Below are 25,111 nucleotides of genomic sequence, written 5' to 3' on the forward strand. Positions count from 1 at the left end.
CCTGCAGCTCCTCTCAGTGAAGGTCAATACCTGCAATATTCATGGCAAAAAGGAATCCCTTGCTCCTTTTTCCCAAGCATCTGTTTCTCTTCCTACCTGCCCAGTTCATCTTCTGCCCCATTAAATGGCACAGCCCCTTTCTCTGTTTATTCACAGAATAAAACTCTGTTTTATTCACAGAATAAAGGTCCTGTACTTTGTAAAGTTTCTCCCATAATCTCAACTCCAAAATGTTCTCAATATGAAGAGCTCATCTCCAAAGACTGTAAAGCTTTGTGGGATAAACAACAGCATTTATATTGCTCTAAGTGGATTTGGAAAGTGATACAGTGACTGCTGTCCCTTCCCTTGGTGTTAATCACTCCAGTTTTCAGTCAACTGCATTCTTTGACCTCTACCAGTCTATGCTTCAACTCTAGTGCATCAATAACATAGTGGACAGTGGTCTAGCGCCTTTGAAAAGAATAAAAACTTCAACAATAGTGTTGGTGAAAAAGATGGAATATAGATGAGAGAAGAGGTTGTAAAGAAGGGGGGGAAAAGAAAAAATAAATAAAGAAGTAATAATAAGAACAAAGATGAAATGCTGGAAATAGGATGACTTTAAAAGAGGTTAAAGATCTTTGAATGCAATAAAAAAGTGAGGAAGGGGCAGAAAAGACAGAATAAGTTTTCAAATCATCATTTAATGTTGTTTTGGCACCAAGGAAGAATTTGATCTCTCCAGTACTTTGAATAGGGAAATGCATATAATTATTTTTAGCTCAGCTTTTGCTTCTCATTCCATTTCTCTTCCCAAATGGAGGGAAGTGGAGAGAAAAGCTCCCAGTTTTAAAGACAGCATGGCATCGTCCATTTTAAGCTGCAACTCAGTCCTATATGGGAAGCCTTTCTTACTTCCAATGTTTTATTTATTGGCACATTCATACAGGAAAAGATGTTACATGTCAAAAACAATGGCTGCTTCTTCCCTTTTCACTTTGGAAAGTGACAAGGAATTTGAGCAGGACTGATATCAAAGTTCTCCATGCCAGAAAAATACAGAACAGCAGGTTGAAACCCCAAACTAATTTGGGGTGGATTTTTTCAATGTGTCTAAAATTGGACTGCTAGTTTCCTGTGGATTTGTTATCATTATGCAATCATACAACTAACCAGCAAGTTACACTAATTTATACTGGTGTATTTCCACGCATACTCTCGTCAGCAATGCTGAACAGAATCATTTACTGAAGCTGCTCATGACAAGGAGTGTCCACCACAAAGGAAAAAGACACTCAAAAATGAAATTATACCCCACACTTCTCAATATTTTTGTGGATAAATTGGAATGTAATGTTGCTAATTGATAAGGAGTCTTGTATTGTGAAAATAAAGTTAAAGTCCCACCTCAAATAAATCTTATCCGTGTAAAAGAAAATATGCAGCAAATATTGGTTGAACAAATTCAGTTTACTGTTGCATAGCTCCACATTAATAAACCAAGAATTATGTAAAAAAGGACAATCTTTTACCCTTCTCTTTAAAACAAACAAAGCAGAAAGGACAGCAAACACCTACCTTTTCTTCTTGATAGATGATGACAAAATGTTGTCCTGAATTGCCTTACATTTTGAAGCCTGTTCAAACTGGTAAATTCCATTTTTATTAAGAGTTGTTCTGTTAAAAGGGGAGCAGGAGGAAAAAAAGCAGTAAACTTTAAAAGAGAGAACATATTCTACCAATGTTGTCACATTTACTTTGCTATGACAATAAGATTAATAACCACTGATTTAGCTGAAAACATTACCAAACAAATCTTATGGACATCTATTGTGAAGCTCCTATTACTAAAAGAGAGTTTGCTGCTAGGAACTATAAAATATTTGATTCTTTAAAATAACCCTATTTCACAGTCTGAATTATATTTTCTACTTTATACTGAAATCAGCAAATGTAATTTAAAAAATTAAATAGAAAGCCTCTTGAACATTAGGTTTTGAAGATATTTAAAATATTCAGCAGATGTGATTTCCTAAAATTGTTGAGGAAATGCAATATTCAGAGTGGATATAATATATACAGGAAACACCACAGGTGAAGTGGCTCTCTGTACTTTGACCTTAACTTACTGGCACAATCATAATACTTCCTGCCTTATTTATTCTTTATTTACACAGAAAGAACAAATATTTGTAAAAGAAACCAAGGCAAGTGCCAGATAGTGATCTTTAATTCCTGTCTTATTTTCACCAAAATCCCGTATGGTCCTCTTGCTCTAGGCAGCCCTTGTAGAAGATTGAGATGCAAATTAGTAAATGACTGAGATACCAATGTCTTATTCCATTCACCTCAGTTCATCCTGTATCTAGGTCCAATCTCATACAATCACTTCTTCTAACATCAGCCGTCTGCTCTGTGGACTGCCATTTATCATAAAGATTTTTCTTCTGGCATTATTTTCCCTGCTCCTCACCATGGTCCTCCCCCTCCTTTTTATTTCTTTCCACTGATTCATTACTTACAGAGCCCTTGGACATTGCAGCCTATTTGTCCAAACCAGAAGTAGAAACACAGAAGACAGGGACACTGTGTACTGTTCTTAGGGAACAGCTGAAACACCCCTGTACAGAGGCACTCACACACAAAGAGAAAGGGCATTCCTGCTCTGCACACAATGCTTCTGAACCATCACTGCTTTTACTGACAAGAACCAAAACTCCATTGTCTCCACCAGTACAACATGGAGACTTCTTATCAACAAGATTTCTGACAAGCTGATTTTGAAGACCTTGCTTGGGAAAGATGCCATTTCAAGCCACAGAACGGCTGAGGTTGAAAGGCATCTCTAGAGGCCATGCTCAGGCAGGGCCACCTAGATATGGTTAGCAAGGACCTCAGATGCTTTTGAATATCTCCAAGCACACAGACTGTACAACCTATCTGAGCCGCCTGTGCCAGTGATCAGTCACCTTACAATGAAAAAGTGAAGCCTGATGGTCAGAGGGTGTTGCAGCAGCCCTCTTGTGAGAGAGCAGAAATGAAGCAAGACACAGGCTTCTTGTTTACCACAGCATGAAAAGAGTCCTGGTTTATTCCTCTTTACAGCTCAGCCATCCTGACTCCAAATATTCACTGACTGACTGCTGCAAGCTTGTACTGTAGGTTCCCCTTGCAGCCTCTGACTGCTGGTTATTTCCTGATAAACTATGACTGCATGTATTAGTTTGCAGATTCTGACTGCAGGCTTTTACCTAACTAGACTGTGACTGCAGATTGCAGCAAGAGGCTCTAACTGCAGACCCAGACTGACCTCTCAGCAGTGATTCTCTCTCCCCAGGAGCCTTCTTCATCATGATTTCCCTCACTAGCTAACCCACTCCCTTTTATCACTTATCTTTATTGGTTATAGCTGTGGCTCATCAGAGGCAAGGCCCTATTGGTAATTAACACAGCTGTTACTTGTCAAGGACAAGGTCACCTGTATTCTTCTCCCACAAGAGGGAACCTCCTGTGTTTCAGTTGGTGTTCATGCCTCTACGCTGTCACTGAGCACCACTAAGGAGAACTTGGCTCCATCCTCTTTGCACTTTCCCGTCAGGTATCGATAAGATCCCACCCAAGCCTTCTTTCTTAAACCCTTCAAATGAGAAGACATTGAAGAAGAGAAGAATAAATGCTTGTTTATTTTTTTACTGAATTTACTTTCATGATCATAGCTGACAGGGAAGGAAAGAACCACCTTTCTTTCTCTTTCCATTGCCCATGAATTTTCTAGAGACTCAGCCACCCCTAGCAGCAATTCCCACAGTATACATCTTGCAGAGGAGAGAGAACAGCCTTCTTCTCCCTTTCTTCCCGCCAGCAAGAAATTCTTCCCAGTATACACTCAGTGCCCCTGAGGAAGTATCCAGTTTGTATGCCCCTTGTTGAGGACAACAGTAAGACAACACAACATAAACTTCTATCCTTTCAGTTCTGCAGTGACTTCAATAGACAGTAAAAGCTGGCACTACCTACTGAGAGCTCCTTAGCTGTCTTCGCATACAGCTCCTCATCTCATTTTTTCTCAAGGAGTGAAATACAAATAGCAGAAGGCTCTCTCAGAGCACAGTTTAGAGCTAAGAACGCTGCAGATCTCACATAGCAAGTGCTAGCAAATATTCTGCCTACAAAATTTATGCACACAGGTCTATTGCAGCTTGGCCTGAATGGTTCTGTCTACACAGAACAACCAGGTAGGCCCTTTCCAGTCCTCAAACAAATTTAGTTATCCTGCTTCCTCTCTTTTGCTTCTTTAAATCAGTAACCCCAAATGATTATTCTGCAGCTGCAGCTTGAAATAAGAGAAATGGCTACAGGCAAAAGTTTAGCTGCCTAAACAGCATGTTAAAGAAAACAAAAACAAAACAAAAAAAACCTATTGATATAAGCCACATGCGTGTTACTGCTGCAAAAAACCTTTCCTTATAACGAAAGCCTAAGATGCTGGATGCTGATTGCGAAGTGGCCCCAGCCCTTCTGAGCCCCAGCTGGCCAGAAGAGACCCTGTCTAACAAGTGAAGGCTGCCAGGATGACCAAGTCAGAGCAGACAGTTAGGTTTGATCAGCTCCCTGTGAGGTGCATTAGCAGGCAGCAGCAGAGCACCAACATTCTTTCACAACTCTGTGCAGACAAACATTACAACTCCTTATAGCTTCCTGTAAGCTTATTCATTTACGTCCTGAGATCTATGAGGCAATGAATAAATATTCTCTCAAATACAAGCTTTACTCCACAGACTTTTAGTCCTTTTAAATTCATAAGATCAACGTAAGCAAGTTGCCTCACTTTTTAATACATAATTGTTTTTTATATATTCATTTTCAAGACTTGAAAAATTCTAAAAAGAGAAAGTTTGAGAAAAAAGAAAGAACAAAATAAATCTCTATTCTGTTTTGTCGTTACAGCCTCACAATCACTTTTACAGCCACATGAGAGATCACCAAAATGCGTCTTCTGTGGCCTTCTACACATGAAACTTACTCAACGCTCTTTCTGTGCTGCAAACGGTACAAGATTAAAACAATTTATTTGCAAGAGATGTAAAACTGTAAATGACTCATTCCATTAAAAGTTAAATTTCTGAATTTCTGTTTCACTGTCAGAGTGGCCTCAGCCTCACATGAGTGAAATATTTTTACATTTAGATAAAAATGGGTGTGCAAGAGACAGGCCAGACTTCTACTGAATTATTCATGGCAAAGTTGTGCAGACATCAGACTCATTAAATTTCTGCTCGTTTCAGACAATTGTGCAAGGCAACATTTACCACTAAATTAATCTACCTGACCTAGTGGGAGACAGTCTTTGTTCACTACTTAGAGCAGCACTACAACTTCTGCAATGAAACCAGAAAACAGGCCTAACACCACAGATACCAGGCTACATTCAACTAATTCCATGAACTATTAAGCTAAATGAGAACTTGAAGTAGAAACATTCTGTTGGCTTGAACTCATAAAACTGATGATACAGGGAAATTTCAGCTGTATTTTCCTTAGGGCTTAGATGTTCTCAAAGCCAGTCTCATTGGACCAAATCTGAAAAAGAGGGCTTTTTTTAATCATATACAAACAGCTTGAGGACCACATACTTCCTATGGTAATTCTAGGAACTCAGGAAGTACACCATCTGTACTTTAATAAATCCACAGTAGATTAAGATCATGTGCCATATTTATCAGCACATTTTTATTCTATATCTTGCTCTCAGGAAGACAGCAGACCCTCAAACTGCAAAATTGTTTAAGACAAGTATTGAATCCATCTTTTAGAATAAGAAATACAGAAACTATATGGAAAGTCCTTTTGCTGCTCCTGTAGCATTCCTTCCTGAGACAGAGAACCTTAGTGCAGGGAGTAATCAGATCGAGAGGTATGTCAAGGAACACAGCATTCTGGGGGAGCAGAAAGGTACAAGGCACAGGGAGGAAAAGCAAAGGGACACCCTTTAAAAACAAAACCAAACTCAACCCCAGCTATCAGAGTAGGAAAATGGGATGAGCATAACATGGAGGAATGGTAGGGAAGAAAAAAAAAAAGGCAGATGGAAAAAGGAAAATAGTTATACTGTTACTTGAAGATTGTAAGGCCACTTCTCTAGAAATCCCTCAAAATGAGGTGGAAACAAAGGATGTGGGATGAGATAATCAAAATTTCTCAGAACTGATTGTCTGGTAGCAGTGAATCAATAAAAAATTTACCTCCCTCGTAAGTCCACACTGAAAGTAAAGGAAAATCCCACTCATTAGCTATTCACTCCACACCCAGCAGAACCAGTTGTTACTCTTTTCTACAGCTTCTTGTCCTTGTCTGTCTGAAGCAGCACAAGAGCTCTGAACATGTTTTAGCTGAGCATCTCCAGCTAAAAAGGAAAACTTCTGTATGCAAAATTGCACATTTTTATCACTCTACCAAAATGGCACTGAATAGCATTATCCAGATTGTGAATATCGTCTGTCTTAATTTCTCCCTTGAAGGAACTAATTTATATTTGAATCTTATCATCTGTTAGTTTAATACTATTCAAAAACCCACAATCCATACTTCCCTAGGAAGGGTGCTCCTAAGTGCTGTCTTTGACACCATTTTGAATTAATCAGATGACAAGAATATGGTGATGTTTTTAAAGTTCACAACACCTTGATTAATAAGGCAATACACAATTTAAATTCTTGGTGAAATGGACTATAAAAATGGCTTCATCAAACCACAGGAGCAAGAATTTGTCTTGAAATATTAATCATAAGAACTGTTAAAGGGACTGATCCTACTATCTTTGTTCAAGTTCCTATAGAGGTATTACTTATCTAAGGAATGCTAAATTCCATCTTTAACACAAACTGCATGTTTCACTTGTTTGAAAGACCCTCCAGTGCATTAACCAGGGTTATGTATAACATTGGATACTTTTTATTTATAAAATCCATAAACTGCATGACAGGTAACATGACAAGCAACATTCAGAGCCTCATGGTAGGTGAAGTGGAAAGAATAAAGTACTTACACTAAAATCCTGTTACAAGGGCACACAATAGAATGACAGAGCAGTTTCACTTGGACCAAGTAAACAGAAAGAGTCTGGGAAACCTTTCACCACTGTCAGAACATAAATGTGTCCTGGCAGCAGCTTTCAACTGAACACCTATTCATTTAGACAGAATTAATACAAGAGGCGTGTGTTCAAAATGTGCTCCTAAAACATGTCTGCATGCATCACTTGGGAATGAAGGGGCAAAATATTAAGAGAGCAGTAAAATTAGTGAAGTGGACCCCCACTTCTGACTAATCTAAACCATAGGAAATTATTCGTGCAATATACTAGGCTGCTCCATAATTGCGGTATTAGCCTGTCTCTTCTTCCCCTTATGACTGCAGTATTTTGACAGGAGACAGAATGTACAGGTCTCCGTAGCATTGTTAATTAAGTATAGCTGCTTATTTCCTAGGCCTGCATACAGATCTGCTGCTGAGAGAGGAATTGGAGAAATCAACACTATGGAACACTGTATTAATACTAACTTGTTTACTCCTAGCTCCCCAATCACTTCCTCCCACTATTCAATTACCCCAGTGGTCTTTACACTGTGCTCGCCTAGGACCCGGCAAAGACAGGGAGCAAGCTAGGGAAATAGTAAGTGAATGCCTTAAAACTGGCAACACAGAGTAACAGAGCAATGGTGGGCAGTTCTTCAGGGTACTGCTGCCTTGTTACTTTTACATAAAGTATACATAAATAGTGCTATTTTCACTTCCCTTGCAGGAGCTGGCATTATTTATCTGCTACATATTCCTGGGTAGTATAATAGCAGCTAGAATTTCTGCCTAAATTTAACCTAGCACACCCTGGGCCTCATAACAAAGAAAATACTACCTAGCTTCTCTTACTATTTTCATTTTCCCTTGATAAGCACTAGTAGTACTGAGCCTTCTGTTCTACTATTAACGCAACCACTACACAAACAAATATGCCTGCATAAACACAGCTGGGGAGAGAGGAAAGGAGAGAGGAAGACCAGGGGTCTAAAGGTGGGAAAAATGCAGGATTCCCTTTTTTGGTTCTACTGTTGTCTTAAGAAAATATGAATTGTACTTGCAGTCACAGCTTAAAAACTGAGAGGACAGTATGAGGCTTAGATAGGAGAATTTGCCAGAGAATATAGTATTGCAATATAAATGATACCGATTCCATTAATAAATCTGGGGACTACTAGACATATCTTACTAACAGTGGCCTTTCTTTTCAGTAAGAAACCTTACTAAGAGGCACAGTAGGCTGTGAAATAAGCCCAAGACTAAATGTGCAAGTTGCACTTCAGAGGCAGTCGCATTGCTCCAATTAGCTAACGCTTAACAAGAAAAAGGGGTAAGCAATGTCCCGTAAGAGACAAACCACATCATCAGTGTTATTTACTAAGACACAGATCTTCAGAAAACTTTAGGTGCCTGGTCACCATGTATTTAAACATTGCTGTGTATAATAACTGCCTAAATAACTAAGAGTTTGATCCAATCCCCTGCTTTTCATCCTTTCATCCTTCAGTTTCATCCTTTTAAAAGAATTACTCAAAGTAAAAGAACAGATTAGCCTTCAATTCTGCAAGGCAACAGAATAATAGGGCCTTAGAGATTCTTTGGGAGATGTCTGGTTACAAATACGCCTCCAAGAGCAAAGGAAATAATGATAAGAAAAAATATTAGCTTATGACTGAACATTTTCTAGATTACTTATACTTAGAGGTCAAGGACAGTGCCTAGGTTTTTTTCTTTTCTCCTTTCCTGGAAACATCCATGAGCATCCTCCTATGCAGGAAAGGACGTTGCTGTCAATAACACAGCAACACCATTCAAACCATCAGGGTTGTTTAGGAGAACCATACTTCCCCACTGCACACTGGAATTTAATTCCTATTGACCAGACCATCCATCTCCATCACTGAGGGATTGGTCTGAACCTCCTGAATGAGTCCAGATGCTCTCTGGATCAAACCTCTCCAGCATGGCTCTTAGCCAGGCCCAGTGCAGATGCTGCCTGGATCAAACCCCTCCAGCATGGCTCCCTGCCCAGTCTTGCTGCTCTCTGGATGTGAGCAAGTAACATCCAGAGTTGTTGGATGAAAAACATCTGTGAAGTAACAGCTCCTGGTCAGTCCAGTCCAGCAGCTCCCTCTCCTTTTGCATAAGCCAAACATGCACCACAAACTTCTATCAGGCCAGCTCACTGAGCATAGTCACTCAGGTGAGAAAACACATCCACACTTGGATTCAGCTGGCAAGACATCTCTCCAAAGACACTACAGTTACAGGAGCTTGAGTAAACTGAAACTTTCTTTGATGAATTATTTACTTGACACACTTTTGCACTCACTTAGTCATGAAGAAATACAATTTCAGGCTGACCAAAACTAGCTTGAAATTGGTGCCAAAATCCTTCAAGTAGAATAAGGAAAAATACATATTTAAAATCTCAATCTCACTTGGCCTATTATAAAGGTTAAAAACGTGACACATGGATTTTCTGACCTCTTTGGTAAGTGTTGTTTCTTCTTTCTTTGCTCCAATTGTGAGTGTACTAACAGCAGATGGGAAATAGCTAGACTGTTTTCTGAAGTGCTCTCTGCCAGTATTTCTAGTCAGTTCAACTCCGTGGTATAGCACACAGAGCTGAGTGAAAGGAGATGCAGCTCAGAAATTTGCACAGAAGAGCGTGAGAAGACGGGCCGGGGGAAGCCACAGGCATAACCCAAAACAGAGTGGAGAGAACAGAGTAATGGCTACAGAAAAAGCAAAGCAGAACAGCACATACTGCAAAACCAATACTAAGAGGGAGAAAGAAGGGAAAAAAGGCAGAAAGGGAAAAAATGAGAATAGGAAAGAGAAGCAGGCTAAAAGCCCATAACACCAGGTAGGAACATTTGCAGAATTCTGTTCCTTTTCTTTCACTCTGATTTTGAAAGATGCTATAAACTTACTAGCTTGTGAAAGTTATAAATTTTGAGGGCGGGAACACAGGGGTGTCTCATCAGAAACACATAAGAAATGCATTGTTAGGGTACACTGCAATCTTTACTACAACTGACATCACTTGCATTTAATTAAGGAAAGCGTAGGCTGTCAAATTCACCTTGACTGGCTGAGATGGTGGCCTCAGTAAGGTTAACTGCACTGTCACCATTGTCTTCAACACAACCAGGACATCACAGTTTCTGTGAAACACCCAATTCTTAAGTTCTTTCTAATTTTTATAATGTGTTTTTGACCATAAGATATATTAACACATAATAGTCATGGTAACTGTAAAGTTAATAAGGCCATATAAAGTAAAAGAGGAAAGCAAGAATATTCAGAATTACTTCTCATATAGTATTTATCTCTTGTGGATTACACCACCATCTTCTGCACGCTTAGTTTGCCTACAGTGTGTGGGGACTCAATCGCATGAAAACAATAGTCATTAGTATTGAATTCTGCATGTATGGCACAATGTGTTTTACAGCTGATTCCACAAAATATCTTCATATTAAACTTCACAGTATGAAATAACAGGCTGTAAAGCAAAGACCTACAGTGATCTTAAAGGTCAAGACACAGGATCAAGTGAAGAGGCTCCCACAAAGTACGATGCCAACCCAAACCAAAACAGGCTTCGTACATCTTGCCTTCATCCTATGGATTGTAAATGATAAATCTGTATTTTTAACTAAATACAGATTACAGTTACATTATTACCCAGCTCCACCTTCCTGGAAAGAAGAATAAAAGCTACCTGGAAAACACCATTCAGCAGGCACTTTTTGCAGCTTACACTAACAAAACTGTTCTACGCAATATTTTATTGGGCTCAAAACCAAGGGCAGAGTGACAGCCGTCAATAAGAGGGCCCATGAGCAAATAACTCGTTATACTTAAAGCGAAGTGTCATTTGCTCTAATGATCTCTAACGCTCTATCTGACCAAGCTGCCGAAACAAAAGGAAGAACGAACCGGAGCGAAGGCGAATTTTTGCTTTTGTAGACCCGACCTCACGGACCCACCTGCGGGCGACCAGCCCGTACCTGTTCTCCGTGTGAGGAAGGGGCGTCAGGGGAGACCTGAGAGCTCGTACCACTTTCGGCGTGACAACCGCTACTCCTGCCTCCTCCTCCCAGCCCCTGGCAAGCGAGACGGGAAAACAAAGTTGTCAGGACCGGTGATTGAACATCACCCGGCGCGAGCGGCGCCGCTCTCCTGCCCACGACCCGCTCGGAGCCGCCAGCACCCGCGCCGAGCCCAGACCGAGCCGGGGGCACCGAGCCGGGGGCACCGCGCCAGGCTCCGCCGCGCCCCGCGGGGCTCGTCCCGCTCCTCCCGCCCGCCCCAGCCGGCTCCGGACCGCGGGCGAGGCCGCCCGGCCGCCCTACCTGGCGCGGAGGGGCTGCTGTCCGCCCAGGCGCAGGAGGCAGCCTCCCAGCAGCAGGCTGCCCAGCGCCGCGGCCAAGGCGATGACAGCCCGCATGGTGCGCTCGGCGGCGGCGCCCGTCGCAGCTACGGCCGCCCCATAGTATTTAAGGGAGGCTGCGGGGAGGGGGAGGCGGCCATGGCAGCCACAGGGGCTCTGCGCTCCGCCCCTCGCCCGCAGCCCTGCGCCGCCGCCATCGGCCCCCCCTGCGCCGCGGCCGCCGCGTGGGCCCGGCCCGGCGGTGCTGGCGGGGGTGGCCGGGCTCGGCCGGCGTGAGGGCGGCACCCGGGTGGCCTGTGCTGCCGGCCGCTCGGGCCGCTTCCCCGGCCGCTTCCCGGTGTCGAGGGCGGCGGAGCGAGGGAGTCGGAAGTGCCCAAACTTTAACAGGGGAGAGGGGCGCCGTGCGGGACGGCGGCGGGAGCAGGGTGCAGGGCTTGCCCGGCGAGGACAGGCGGCTCTGCCCTGTGGCTGGTGCAGTGAAGCCGCTGCTATTTCAATAGCTCTTTATCTGAATTAAAAAGTAGCGGTCAACGTGTTCTGTCTTTTAAAAGGTGTGTTATAAAAATAGGTATATTATAGATTAATTGACCCCACGTGGAATACTGTGTGCAGCTCTGGGGCATTAGAAGGATGTGGACTTGTTCAGAGGAGAGCCATGAACATGATCTGTGGGATGGAACACCTCTGCTCTGGAGACAGGCTGAGAGGGCTGGGGTGGTTCAGCCTGGAGAAGGCTCTGGGGCGACCTCGTCATGGCCTTCGGGTATCTGAAGGAGGCCTACAAGAAAGCTGGAGGGGGATTTTTAACAAGGGCATGTCATGATAGGACAAGTAGGATGGCTTTAAACTGAAAGAAGACAGGTTTAGATGGAACATTAGGAAGATATTCTTTACTGTGAGCGTGGTGAGGCGCTAGAAGGTTGCTCGGAGAAGCAGTGGATGCCCCATCCCAGGAAGTGTTCAAGGCCAGCTTAGATCAGTCTGACCTAGTAGAAGGTGTCCCTGCTTATGGCAAGGAGTGGCTGGAGCTAGATGGTTTATAAGGTCAATTCCAACCCAAAACATTCTGTGGGTCTATGATTTGCATTGGTTTTGGTAAAGAAATGTTTCTATAGTAAGCTTGTATGTTTCTACCTAATGGTGCATTCAGTATTGCTTTCATAAGTCAGCCATTGGTATGAGAAACCTAGTAAGGTGACAAGGTGCCAGTAACTAGGCCCCCTTTATTAAAAGAGTGGGTAGAAGAGATGCTGTGACTTACAGCAGCCTTTCAGTGGTGAGCTGTCTGACAGCTTGTATTTGCAGATTCTTCCCTATCCTTCGTGATTTCTGAATCTGTGAGCATTTCCTTAAGGCTTGGAGCTGCTGCTTGTGAAACAATGGCTAGAAAGTCTCAAAGTTAAGAGCTCTGCTGCAACTATATTGACGAAGTAACACGGACTTAATATTGTGAGTAGTTAGATAGGACCATAAGAGGCAGCATGTCTATAGTGCACCCCAGGAACAGCATAGCACCGTCTATGATGGGGTATGCAGGGAAACATTTAATTATGTTTTTGGGGCATTTGTTAGCTTGCTGATGAGCAGGGCTGTGGGTGCTGATGGGAAGGAGCTAGAAGCATTTGGCTGGTGTCCCAAGGGATTGCAGGTATCTCACTGGCTCATTGCAGAATCCCCCTGGGAGCACAGCTCAAGTTGTCTTCTTGGCTTTGAGGCACTTAGTTGTAATAGCAAAACAATGCCAGTGTGAAGACTTCCAAAGTCCTGAAGAAGTTTGCTGGTTTGAGATTGTCGTGAGTCATAAATGTCTAGAATATGAAGGTGATTCATCACCATTTTCCAAAAGCTTGCTTTGGGCCTATCCTATAAAACCAGTTGACACTCTACACAAACCAGTAGGGGGTCAACAGTCAAGTTTTTCAAGATATGTGTATGTTTATTGATCAGCAGATACTAGAAATATCAGTTCCCCATCACCTCTTATGTTAGTGGATGTCATCGGCTATTTCATGAAATACCCTATGTAAAACAATGTTTTTCATCTAGTGGTATTCAATTCCAGCACTGAATGAAAGAAGACTAAGAATTGCAGACCAGAAAAATATTTGGATTTTGCCTTCACTGTCATTTTGCTTTGCAATACAGTTTTCCCATGAGTCCTGAGGTATCACTGTCAGCTAATCCATGGGAAATTTAGTGATGTCAGTGAGGACATCATATTTCAAGTTAGAGGTCTGCTGCCAACACTAGACTTTAATACCAGTAAAGATTTTTTTTCCAAGATCAGAAGGTTAATCTTTGTGTCATATTAAAGTTCTTGCAAAGAAAATGGGAAGATTATAAACTATATGTGTTTATATTAGGCTTGTCACTTGGTGCTTGTTGTTTACTAACAAGTTCACAAACATGTATTGATTGATTGTTATAGTGTCTTTAAATGTTACCAGCCTTAATTTCCTGGCACAGCAGCTTAGTAGAAAGGTTAAGTGACCCTACTAAAGGGTGAGATGAGAATCAATGATGAATCAGAATTCAAATTTACGAATGCTGGATTCAAAAGACCAAATTTCTCTTGCATGGTGTTGCCATGTCAGAAACAATGGTGTTGGGTACTGCAATGTAGCGGGTCAAAATTATAAAGGCACAGGTGCCAAACATGCCACACAGGAAAAGACAGAGACTTAGTGGTGTACGTAGAGTCTGTGTCCCATCTTGTCATCCTCCTCACAGCTGGAAGCTGCTGCATCTTGGCAGCATCCCCCATCCTCTGATTCCCATTAGCTTCTGAAGTCAGCAGGAATTGATAATTGCTGGCTTGCACAGAAGGAAAAGATCACTAATCAGCCAGGTGGTATCATCATGACTTTGTTACTGAGCTCCTACAGCCCTACTTAGCTGCTAATTTAGAAAAGCAAAATGCAGCCTTGGTTATCATCCATGAAAGGCTGCTGTCCCCCAGGTCAGCAGGATTGCATCTCAGAAGGAGTCTGGTGGAGGTGCCTGTGGGGCTGCTGGTCACATGGAGCCAGCTTAGCCTTCTTATTTCCAGCAGCTAAATCATATTAAGAAGCAATTAATGTTCATTAAATGCTTTCCTAGTGCTGCCTTCTCATCTAAGCAATGGCTGTCACAGGGATATTAGTTATTGCAAATAGGAGGAGAAATGACTTACAATTAAGAAGAAGAGAAAGGTACTAAAGATGTTCAGTGAAACTGGAGTCCCATGTTCTGGGGAAGCATAAGAGGCTCCAGAGTGAGGTGTTGGTGCGAGACAACTATTTTGGTACTTTTAGTACACTCACAATGTGAGTGCTTTTAGCAAAAAAACTTCCAGCAAATTCACAAAACTGAAACATATGTTTTTCAAACTGGGAGAAAGTCATTGGTTCATTGCATTTCACAACTTCATTTATTTCCACCCACAGTTTTGGGCAACATGGTTTTACATAATGATAAACTGCAAGAACTAAGGTGCTGTCTGCCAGACTCCAAGACATCAAATGGCCCCAATCATTCCACTGAAGGGAAGTCACAAAAAAGCAGTGCATTCCTGTTAAAAAAAAAAACAACCCAACAACAAAAAAACAACCCACAAATAATCACCCTGTGTGGCTGTTGCTGCTCTGCTTTTTTTCTTGCCTTAATGTTTTTTCTCTATTTTTTGACACAATTTTGTGTCCTGTAACTTAAAAATTAGGCTTTATTTTTAAAATAATTTAATAATTAAATTCAGGCAGTAAACAGTCTGTTGAGATCTACATAAACTTAGCTAATTATTAGGTGTTTAAAAGCAGTTACATGTACCATCACTTGAGATGCTCATCAAGTGTGCCAGTGATGACTCATCCAGTCAAGCACCATTCATTCTTTGGAGAAGGTCAAGGTGAAAAGAAATCAGGGCATATGGAGAAGTCTTCAGGACTCTGCGTGTATCAAAAGATATCATACTTACAGAATCACAGAATATTCAGAGTTGGAAGTGACAGGCAAGGATCATCGAGTCCAGCTCTTAAGTGAATGACCTGTTTGGGAATTGTACCCATGACCTGGTATTATTAGCTCCCTCTTCTAACCAACATCAGGACTTGCTTTTTGTGCACAAAATTAATGATTTTTCTGACTGTTGTAAGCTATGTTTTCATATCCATCAGAGTAAGGTATTGTGTGCACTTCATCAGATTCCTTTTTTAGTTTAACAGAGAAACCAGCATCTCTTCTTTAGCAATGATGATCCAGCCCAATGACAGATAAACACTCATTGCCAAAAATGCATCTTATAGCATAAGCAAACTTGAAGCCAGTAACTACTGAAAATGAGTGTTCTACTGCCAACCACCGTGTGAGCCTTCATCCAATTAAAGGCACTTCCAGGCATGTGCCCATGACTATAGTTCAGTCTGGAGTGTATGCTTTTCCAGCAGAAGCTGATGGGCCGAAAGGATCTGAATTACAATTAGGTACAAAGGAGGATTTTAATTCAGAAACTGAAAAGCTTGCAAGTTGTTAACCTGAAGGGAGATAATTTTTTCGCCATTCTCTTTTCTTCCTAAAGACTCTCAGCATGACATCTTGACGCTATGCAAAAGGCCATACTGGGTCAGACTAGAACAGCATGTTCTTCAGGCAGTGCCCAGTAGCACAATCCCAGGAAAGAACTGTGCAGTGATCCATCCATAGGACCCTTTCTCATCTTCCAACAATCAGTGGCTGAGGGAATTTCTGAACTAGAGTTAGCTGTGCGTTTAGTTGCCTTTCATGAATTTTTCTTCCATAATTGTGTCTAATTGCTTTTTGAAACCATGTAAACTTCTGGCATCAACAGCAGCTTGTGCCAGCGATTTCCATCCAAGATGAACCCTTCCACTACAATTAGCCCTGGAACAATTTGCAAGTCGCTGTTGTTATTTGGAACTCTGATCTCCTTCACTAAATGAGATGATGTACTAAGTATTCTTTTGCAAAGAATTTTACTAGAGTTGAGCAAAACAGCACTTCTGTTAATATGAATTCACAGCATCCATTGCTAGAATTCAGTGGGAGTTATTACAGAGCATACTGTGAATGCAAATTAAAAATAATGCACAACACTCAAGCAAATCCTAATGGACCAATGGCACAATGTCAAATACATCAGGAGCAAAGACTTTTAATACAATTATTAAAACCCCAAGCAAACAAACAAACCAAGTGAATTAGCACTGACAAAAACTGTCGGAGCAAGATTTACCCATTATAGATCATCATGCAAACTGACTGTACAGCTCCCCCAGGCTTTTAAAATGCCTGCATGGCTGAAGGCGGAATATGCCCCCAGGGATGTCACATAATGGAAGTGTTCTCATTGGACACTGTCGTCAATGGTTGAGGTAATTAAGTCAAACTAAACATTTCTTTTCATCACTGAGTGTGACACAATGTGTCCAGCTGCCCATCTGTAGAAAAATCCTGTTTGGGATCACATGTTTGTTGAAGTGTGTATATAAAACACACAGTGATAGAAAAGAGAGGCTATAGTGGAGTCCAGAATCATCTTTTATGACACAAGTGATGGGGTGTGATGGTCAGCATCATTTATGTTTATGAAAAATCAAAGCAACAATTCAGGAAAATAAATGCATGATGTGGGCAAATAACAAGGATCACTTGGAAGAAGAAAAAAAAAGGGACAGGTGTATGAAGGTCTAATCTTGGGATGGGAAGATTATCCACTGAGTTTCATCCAGGAGGGTGGCCTGACTGATCAGCTCCAAATGTCTTTTTGGGATCACAGTGCACTGATAAAGCTAAAGCCCTTTCTCTCTCTCCTCTCTCTCTCTCTTTTTTTTTTTTTCTCCATTCCTATATTTCCTCTGTTGAAATAAGGAAGAATCCTATGCCGAAGTATGGGGATAGACTACGGACTATTTTGTTGCTATGGAAAAACACCAAAGAAGTAGTACAGAGCACTGTGAACTCATGGATTTGAGGGTCTTGGAAGAAGAAAAACAGGACCTCTGTCTTTAAACTGGGAAAAGGCCATTAACCTCATTAAATAGAGTTAAAAATAAAACTGCCCAGATTGCAGCCTAAACATATTCTTACATAATAGTGATTCTCACAGTCTGTTCTGCAGTTAAAATTGTTGAATACTCCATAGAAACATAGCAGCTGCAAATCCTAGATTTTTCTTCTTCTATCATCAGGTACTTCTTAGGCTGTTTGCCATGGTGAAGTTAATGCTATTAAGGCTATGATACAAGGAGGGTGACAAGGGGGTGCAGGCGAGGGATGTGGGTGTCAACAGTGGGATCAGCCAGACTGGGCTTGTGACTGGGATACCTTGCTGTGAAAAGGAGATCACCTGGAGGAGGAGTCATGCCCCATAAATCATGGAGCTGTGTAGGAAAGGAAGTGTGAGGGTGCTCGAAAGTCAGGGTTCAACAAAGTCCCTTAGCTCAGATGCAGCTTTAAGCACATGTTAACCTGGGACCAGTCTTGAGCTTCTGGTGACCTGCCAGAGTTCTCTGAAAGCTCAGTGTGTCTCTAAAGTGAAACATCAGTGTTTACACAGGGCAGGGGGCATATCCATGCAGTGATGAGAGAAAGCAAGACAGTCACTTGAACCTTCAGCACATCCTGTGAAGAGAAACTATAGGAAAATAAGCCATACAAAAAAAAAAAATCTACTTCTAAGCTTTAGGGTGGCTTCCTGTTCCAGAATCATCAGGGAAAGTAAGGGGGGGGAAAATTCTACACAATTCTTTATTTCTGTTTGTCTAGTAACATCTTGAGCCATTTATAAACTGGAACTGAAAGCCTTTACCTTCAAACAGAAATAAATCCAAGGTACTTTGTGAGCTATCAAGACATACAGACATTTGGGAATGCTTGCTGTAAACCAGAGTTGTCTCAGATGTCTTTTTTTCTCCGTTCTGAAGATATTTTCTGTCTGAACCATGCTGGTTGTAGACCAGAGTGCAAAATGAGCCAAAACATGATGGGATTCATGCCAACATATGAGAAAGCCATCTCAGCCCATGCATGACCATTGCTGTCCTGCTGGGGAGAGGACTGGGAGTGAGGCAGCTGCACTGGGCAGTCCCTGGCAGCTGCAAAGCAGCACAGCCCGTCTCCGGCATAGGGAGAAAGTGAGAAACCTTGGAAGGCCTGTGCCAGGGCTGGGGACATCGTATGTGGCAGGCAGAGGCCAAGGGAGGGAGTTAGGACATTTTCCTTCTCACAGCAGATCATCACCAATTCGGCTCAGATCTCTTCCTCTCTCTGTGTCTCTCTCCTCTAAACATGTAGTGCTAGGTATGGGACTTCAGTAAATATGCTGATATCCCACACCTCAGTGACAGGCCTTGCTGATTGTATTGCAGCTCTGGCTCACTTTCATTAGGCTCTGCAAATATACTGCCATTCCTGCAAAATCTGTGTGCTGGGTAAGCCAAAATCTCTCCTATGGTCCTCAGATAGTCACTTATCTATTTGTCTCCCTCTCAATTACTGTACTTCCAGAGAAAGCACATTTTTGTTTATTATAGCCAGTGCCTTTGATGGCCAGGCAGAAAAGAATTAAGATCTAGCAGAGAAGAAAGCCAAATGTAGCTTAGGAAGGGTGTCATCTGAACAGAAGGGATTAATAACAACTCTTATGTTTAGCATTATTTTCAGAACAGGCATTCAGTACCTAGCTCCCAGGTGAGACTTTCTGCAGCCATAACACCCATACTACTTATTTGGGCATCCCTTACAGTTGACAAGTCCATATAAATAGACTAAGTTTATAAATATATGGTTTGCATACACCATTTCTGAGTCTTTTATATTGAACAGCCTTGGCATCACCAGTAGATCCAAAAAATCTAAAAATGCATCAGTGTTTGGGAAGAGGAGAGCAGGAGCAAGGAGAAGAGGATGGAGGCTCCAGGCAGTGAAGAGGTGCATGGGGAGCATAGAGGCTCAGTGTAGGGGGCAGGATGGCGCATGGAGCCTGAGCGCTGAGGGCAGAGGGGAAGGAGGGTGAAGGCCTTTTCAGCTGAGAGGAATGCTGATGCTTAAAGTGCCATTATCATGTGCTGGGGAGATGTGCATTTTAAATACCAGCATTTAAAATTCTTCGACTTTAATGTTGTGTTTGCATATTGCATGAGTATGCATTTGACCAAATAGCTGAGTGTGTGTAAAAGTCAATTCTAAAGCAAGGAATCATCACTTGGAACCTGCAGCTGGAGAAAATTTATTCAGGCTCCCCAGATGCGCTCAGGCTCAGCTTGGCTGTCCTTAAGAGCAAACTGAGAATTTAGCAAGTAAGCAATATGTGAAAATTTTTTGATAACTGTTGGGTATGGTCATGAAAAACTGAATGAACCCCCTGCTGAGGGCTGACCAGTGAGTATCACAGAGAGCAGCAAGCAGATGCAGCAGCACGTCCCTGAACTACCCCAAACCGCATTGCTTGGATCTTCTTTGGGGAGAGACCGTGCTTCAGTCTTTGCACCGCCTTTTTCCATCTTGTGTGGCTCAATCTTCAGCGATGTGTATGGTGGAATAATTTCCCTTTTGGGGGAAAAAAACCCAAAACCCAACAATCTTTCCACCAGGGATGAGGTTGAGACCACAAATTCAGTCCTCATTGGAGGAGTTGGAACTGGCTCACTTTCTCAACTACAGTGAACCAGATTCTCAACACTGAATTGCATGTTTGCATTTCTGAGGCATGTTAGCATCTAGCTGAGGATGATGTGTAATGGGAGGTATCTGAAAGATCTGGTGTACTGGGTATTTGCATGCAGCCTACTGAGCCCTGTAAGACAGCAAACAGTGTTGTCACGGGGCCTGTTTCCTGTCTGAAAACGTGCAGTGATGCATGTCAAGATCTGAAGCAAGATTATCCCTGAAAATTAAAAGGTGCCAAGTAATTCAAAATTGTGACATATTGATTTCTCTGTTCAGACACCAAATAATTTGTAAAGCTGCAACACAACACTATAACTCAATGTTTGGTCTATAATGACTGGCCCGGTTATAAATACTGTTTTACCATTTACTGACATTTTGCATTTATTGAGCATGTATTTTATCTAGACCCATAAACAGAATGCAGGCCATTTTTAACAAACATAAAAAAACTTCAGGCTAAACAAAAGCAAGAATGCATCACTACATGCATTTCCAATGCATGATGAGAAAGTGTTGCCAGATGTTCTGTAGGAAACCAGGGAAAGAGGTGTGGGCCAGAAGGATGTGAGCAGAGCGTGGAGAATAGCATTGGTAGAGCTCCAGTAGGAACCCATGCCCTGGATACAAGTTGGCTGAGGTCCTAGATGTGACAGGAGTGGCGGTGCTTTGAGCTGCGCACTCATTTACCCCACACAAAGCATCATCCTGATCACAAACTGCAGCAGCTGTTGGAGGGGACAGCAGGGGATAGAGCTGTGTTTTCCCCAGGCTCTGGGTGAAGAAATGCTGAGGGAGCTCTGTGGCGGGCACGTGAAGTTCAGATCTCTCTTGGGTTTTTTTCCTGGTTACAGCAAACAGATTATTTTCTGTAGATTATCGGATGTGCACTCCCATGTTCGGGTAACATAACAGAAAAAGTGACAGAGCTCCCCTTTTGATCTTTGACTGTACTGATCTATTCTGTAATCATACAGGTAAAATAGTGTAAAATTTGGAAGTTTGGGTTAGAATCCTGAGTCCGTAGGTAGTTACTTTTATTTCAGTAAAGAGAACATTTTTAAGAAATTAAGTAAGTTATGAAATATAAACTTACCTCCCCATTCACAATTTGTTTTTAAATAGCCTATAGACCCTGTGTTTACCTAGACAGGATGCAAAATGAATAAATTATGTACAAACAAGCTGTTTTTTCCAGTTATAGATACAAGACCTTGTAAGAGCTTCTGGTTTTAAAAGGAAGCTGAAATGATACAATTTTCATTGCAAGTATCAATCTTATTACAGCTATTTATGTAAAATATCTTTGAAAAACCAAACCACAAAAGTTTACTTTAATACAACACAGATGGCACATCATGGCTGGGTTTCATATTATCAGATACGGTCATATGAAATATATACATCCACATCTGAACCATTCACCCTCGTTCTATTTATACTTAAACGAAAGATACTCACTTCTGGAGAAAAATATATCTCATCCAAAAGTGAAAATAGTTAAGCTGATATTTATTGTCATGTGCGTAAAAGGCCCAGAGAGACTGTTTCATCTACAGGTGAGGTAAAGGCCTCTTCACCTGAGAAATATTTAGGGAATTAAAAGCATTCTTGTCTTCATCTGAAAACACTGTGGTTTTTTCATGTGTTCAGACATATTTTATGAGGTGACAACAAGCTTTTAAATGAGTATTACTTACATAGCCTGACACACAACTTCTGCTAGAGACACAAGGCTGAATCAAGTCACATTTTGACATGGACTAAGCTTGATAGATGTAGGATTTAATTACACTTGCATGTTTAATTATGTGGAAAAAATAATTTAGAGACTTGGTACAGTGCATGTTCTCATGGCCTTATTGACATGAGTTATCTTATCCATAGACACCCTGCTATATTCACACTATCTACTTCAATTTCTCCTGAGTTTAGAGACAAAATTAGCCTTTACTCTTTATGGGGAATGAAACAGAGAGTATGATAGGACTGATAAAAGAGCCTGATATCTTAGGCCTGATCAAGCAGAAACAATGGGAGAGGCAGACACACATGAAAGTTCCCTGGGGTAGAAGCGACCAAGAAAGGTTGTGAAACTTTGTGATGATTACCAAGTAACAGATGTCATAAAAAATGTATAACCAATGAGAATTGCTACCAAAAATAGAACCCTATAGAAGTGCCATACAAGAAAAACCCTACACAAATGCCTTGTATGCTTAATAAATTTGGCTTCTGATCAGAACTTGGAATGTCTCTGTCTCTTGATTACTGATAATCCTTTTCATGTAGAACATGTCTGCCACACTCACCTTATAGGAGGTGGAATTTTTCAAGCACTTACCACAGAAATCAAAGGTGGTTTTGCTGTTAAATTGCCAGAGAGCAGAATTAGTTGGTAGGAACTATGCAGAGGAATCCTGCATCCACCAAAATAACAGATCCATCATCTGTGGAGAGCTCTGGTACTCTAACTGGGTGGCACTGGTGTGCAGAGCACTACCAGCATTGTGGCTCATGCTATTCATATTAAGAAAATCACAAAGTGTGTGCTTGCTTTGGGAATTCAACTATCAAAAGTCCATTCTCCTCAAAGTTATAAGAGACTTTGAAAGAATGTTGGGTTGTTTATTTATTTGCATACCTGAGAAAAACAATAATTAACAAAGTCTAGGTTTAAATCAGTGAGCCATAGGGCCATTTAAACTGGAAGACCTCTAAGATCATAGAGTCCCACTCTTAATCCAGCACTGCCAAGTCCATCACTAAACCATGTTCCTCAGTGGAACACCTACGTGTCTCTACAACTCATATTCTATCAGGCTGAGCATGCTGCTTCAAGAAAGGGAGCTGCCACAGGTTTCAGCCATGAATGTGCCAGGTCAATGGGCCTGGGCACGAAGAACCCTGAAAGCCACAAAGCATACTGTGTGCTGTGAGTACAGACACAGCCCAGCTATGCCGGAGTCCTTCCTGGATTACAGTACAGCTGGAATATCTTAGTGAACAAAGAGGAGCTTAACTCCTTAAAAAAAGAAAGGGTTGGCAAGAGTATTAAAAACCTTTTAATCTGTTTAAAAAACAAACAAACAAACAAACAAAAAACCCCAAACAAACAAACAAAACAAAAACACAAAAACAAAAACAAAAACAAAAACAAAAACAAAAACAAACAAAAACAAAAACAAAAACAAACAAACAACAAAAAAAAACAAAAAACCAACAAAATAAAAAAAAACAAAAAAACCACACCACCACAACAACAACATAACCAAAAAAACACCAAGAAACAGAACCCAAAAAACTCAATCTGTAGTTCCCGGAAAATTACAGTCAAATTAAAACAGGGCAAGAAATCTGCTCCTAAACATCTCCTGTGAACATGTTTTAAGAAATTTTCTCTGTTGCTTTTGAGTTATTGTACAGAGTTACAGAAGGGGAAGTGTTAAAATAACTTCCATCATACAAAACATCCAGCTACTAAAACAAAAGCTATTTTAATTTTGTAAATTCCTCCTGAAGAAGTGACTGCTATGGGGAAGTAATAATTAATGTAGATGGTGCTGCCTCAGAAGCATAGTGAGCTTGGCTACGCAAAGAGTTTGTTTTATGATTATTCAGTTATTGCCTTTTCTCAAAAAAACATTTACTGAGGAGCCCTGTTAGTTTGAAATAATAGTTTTCACAGGATTTCTTCAATGCACTTGCTGTTTGATTTGAACAGAACAGATATTCTTTGAGTAGCTGTTTGATACTATAGTCTAAACTCTATGTAAATAATCTTTGTATTTATAAATGAGCTGGGATCAGTAATTTGTCCAGAATATAGCAACGTATTATACTACCATGAAATTAAAAAGCAAACAGTTTGGTCATGAGCTATGTTAACTGTAAACCCGAGATGAGATGAGATGAGATGAGATGAGATGAGATGAGATGAGATGAGATGAGATTAGGAGTGGTTGCCTTTCCTTGGCCAGGATTAAAATGTTGGCCGCTTTGAAGATCAGGAAAATATTCTCAGGACAAAACATCAAGAAACGGAAGTATGCCTGTGATTTAATTAGGCATCTTGTATCATTTAGTGTTTCTCTCACTGCTTAGTCACTGGAGTCACGAGATTCTGAAAAGCCAAGCTTTTCCTTTAAAAACTAAATTATTAATCCTTAAAATTGCTGGGGAGAAAAAAGTAAAAAAGAAGTTCCTCAGTGCTAAGGAAACAACAATAATTAAGAAAAAAAAAAAGTATTTTGGATGAACTGGGATGTTCCTATGCAGATTTTTAAAGCTGTGTTTGATAATATCAGCCATTAGTAAGCAACTAATGTGGAAAAGAGACTGTATAGTTTACAGTGATTTTTTAGACCGTTTTGGTCCTTGGAAGAAAGCTTTAAACAAATAAGAATCAGGCAGAAGAGCTCCAGCCTGTGTTGGAGCACAGTCCGGAGCCTCCTCCATCCCAGTGCAGCAGACGGCGAGCGGCGCACGGACCAAATTGCTCCTGTCTGGCGCAGCTGGAGCTGCTGCCTCCTTCCTGGCAGTCACTGACATTCACAGCACTACTGACTCAGGGGCAGCGACCCTCAATCAGCCAGCAGTATCAGTGCTTTCCTACAGATCTCACAGCCGTGCTCATGCTCCGGGACTCCATGTCTATGCCAGGCTGTCCTGAAGGTGAGAGATGTGGGGAAGGGGCACAGGCTGATGTGCACACCTCCCGTCCCAACACGTACCAGGTGGCACCGGGTCTTTGCCTCCAGAGCTCAGCCTGGGCAACACCTGGGACATTTAAGATCATAACAACCAACCGTGTGTGTTTGGGGCAGCCTCAACGCCTCTCTCCGACCATTTCCAAGAGGACAAGAAGCTAAGGAGAAGGATGCTACCAGTAAGCTTTCCCTTAGTGTAAACCCTCAGCCCTGTGACATCTCCAAGTTATTGATTATCTTTGCACTGTCTTGTTAAAAAACCTCAACTTTTTTTCTTGCAGGA

The 25,111-nt window shown here is 41.5% G+C and overlaps 1 protein-coding gene across 3 annotated transcripts in view; it reads right to left on the reverse strand.

The window, feature by feature from the left end:
* Nucleotides 1–11,538, reverse strand: part of ST8SIA6 (ST8 alpha-N-acetyl-neuraminide alpha-2,8-sialyltransferase 6) — a 45,557-nt gene extending 34,019 nt beyond the window's left edge. The window contains exons 1-3 of one of the 3 annotated variants that reach the window (XM_040061660.2): nucleotides 11,421–11,538; nucleotides 11,076–11,171; nucleotides 1,561–1,659 (exon numbers count right to left, since the gene is read on the reverse strand). In XM_040061660.2, the coding sequence (XP_039917594.1) occupies nucleotides 1,561–1,659; nucleotides 11,076–11,171; nucleotides 11,421–11,515 (290 nt within the window). In that variant the 5' untranslated portion in view covers nucleotides 11,516–11,538. Of the gene's footprint in view, nucleotides 1–1,560; nucleotides 1,660–3,292; nucleotides 3,338–11,075; nucleotides 11,172–11,420 lie in introns of those variants that run through there. The other 2 variants (XM_040061669.1, XM_040061679.1) reach the window with 2 other exon arrangements.
* Between the last annotated feature and the right edge of the window lie 13,573 nt (nucleotides 11,539–25,111).

The sequence above is a fragment of the Hirundo rustica genome, chromosome 1 (assembly GCF_015227805.2).
Source record: "Hirundo rustica isolate bHirRus1 chromosome 1, bHirRus1.pri.v3, whole genome shotgun sequence".
NCBI lineage: Eukaryota > Metazoa > Chordata > Aves > Passeriformes > Hirundinidae > Hirundo > Hirundo rustica.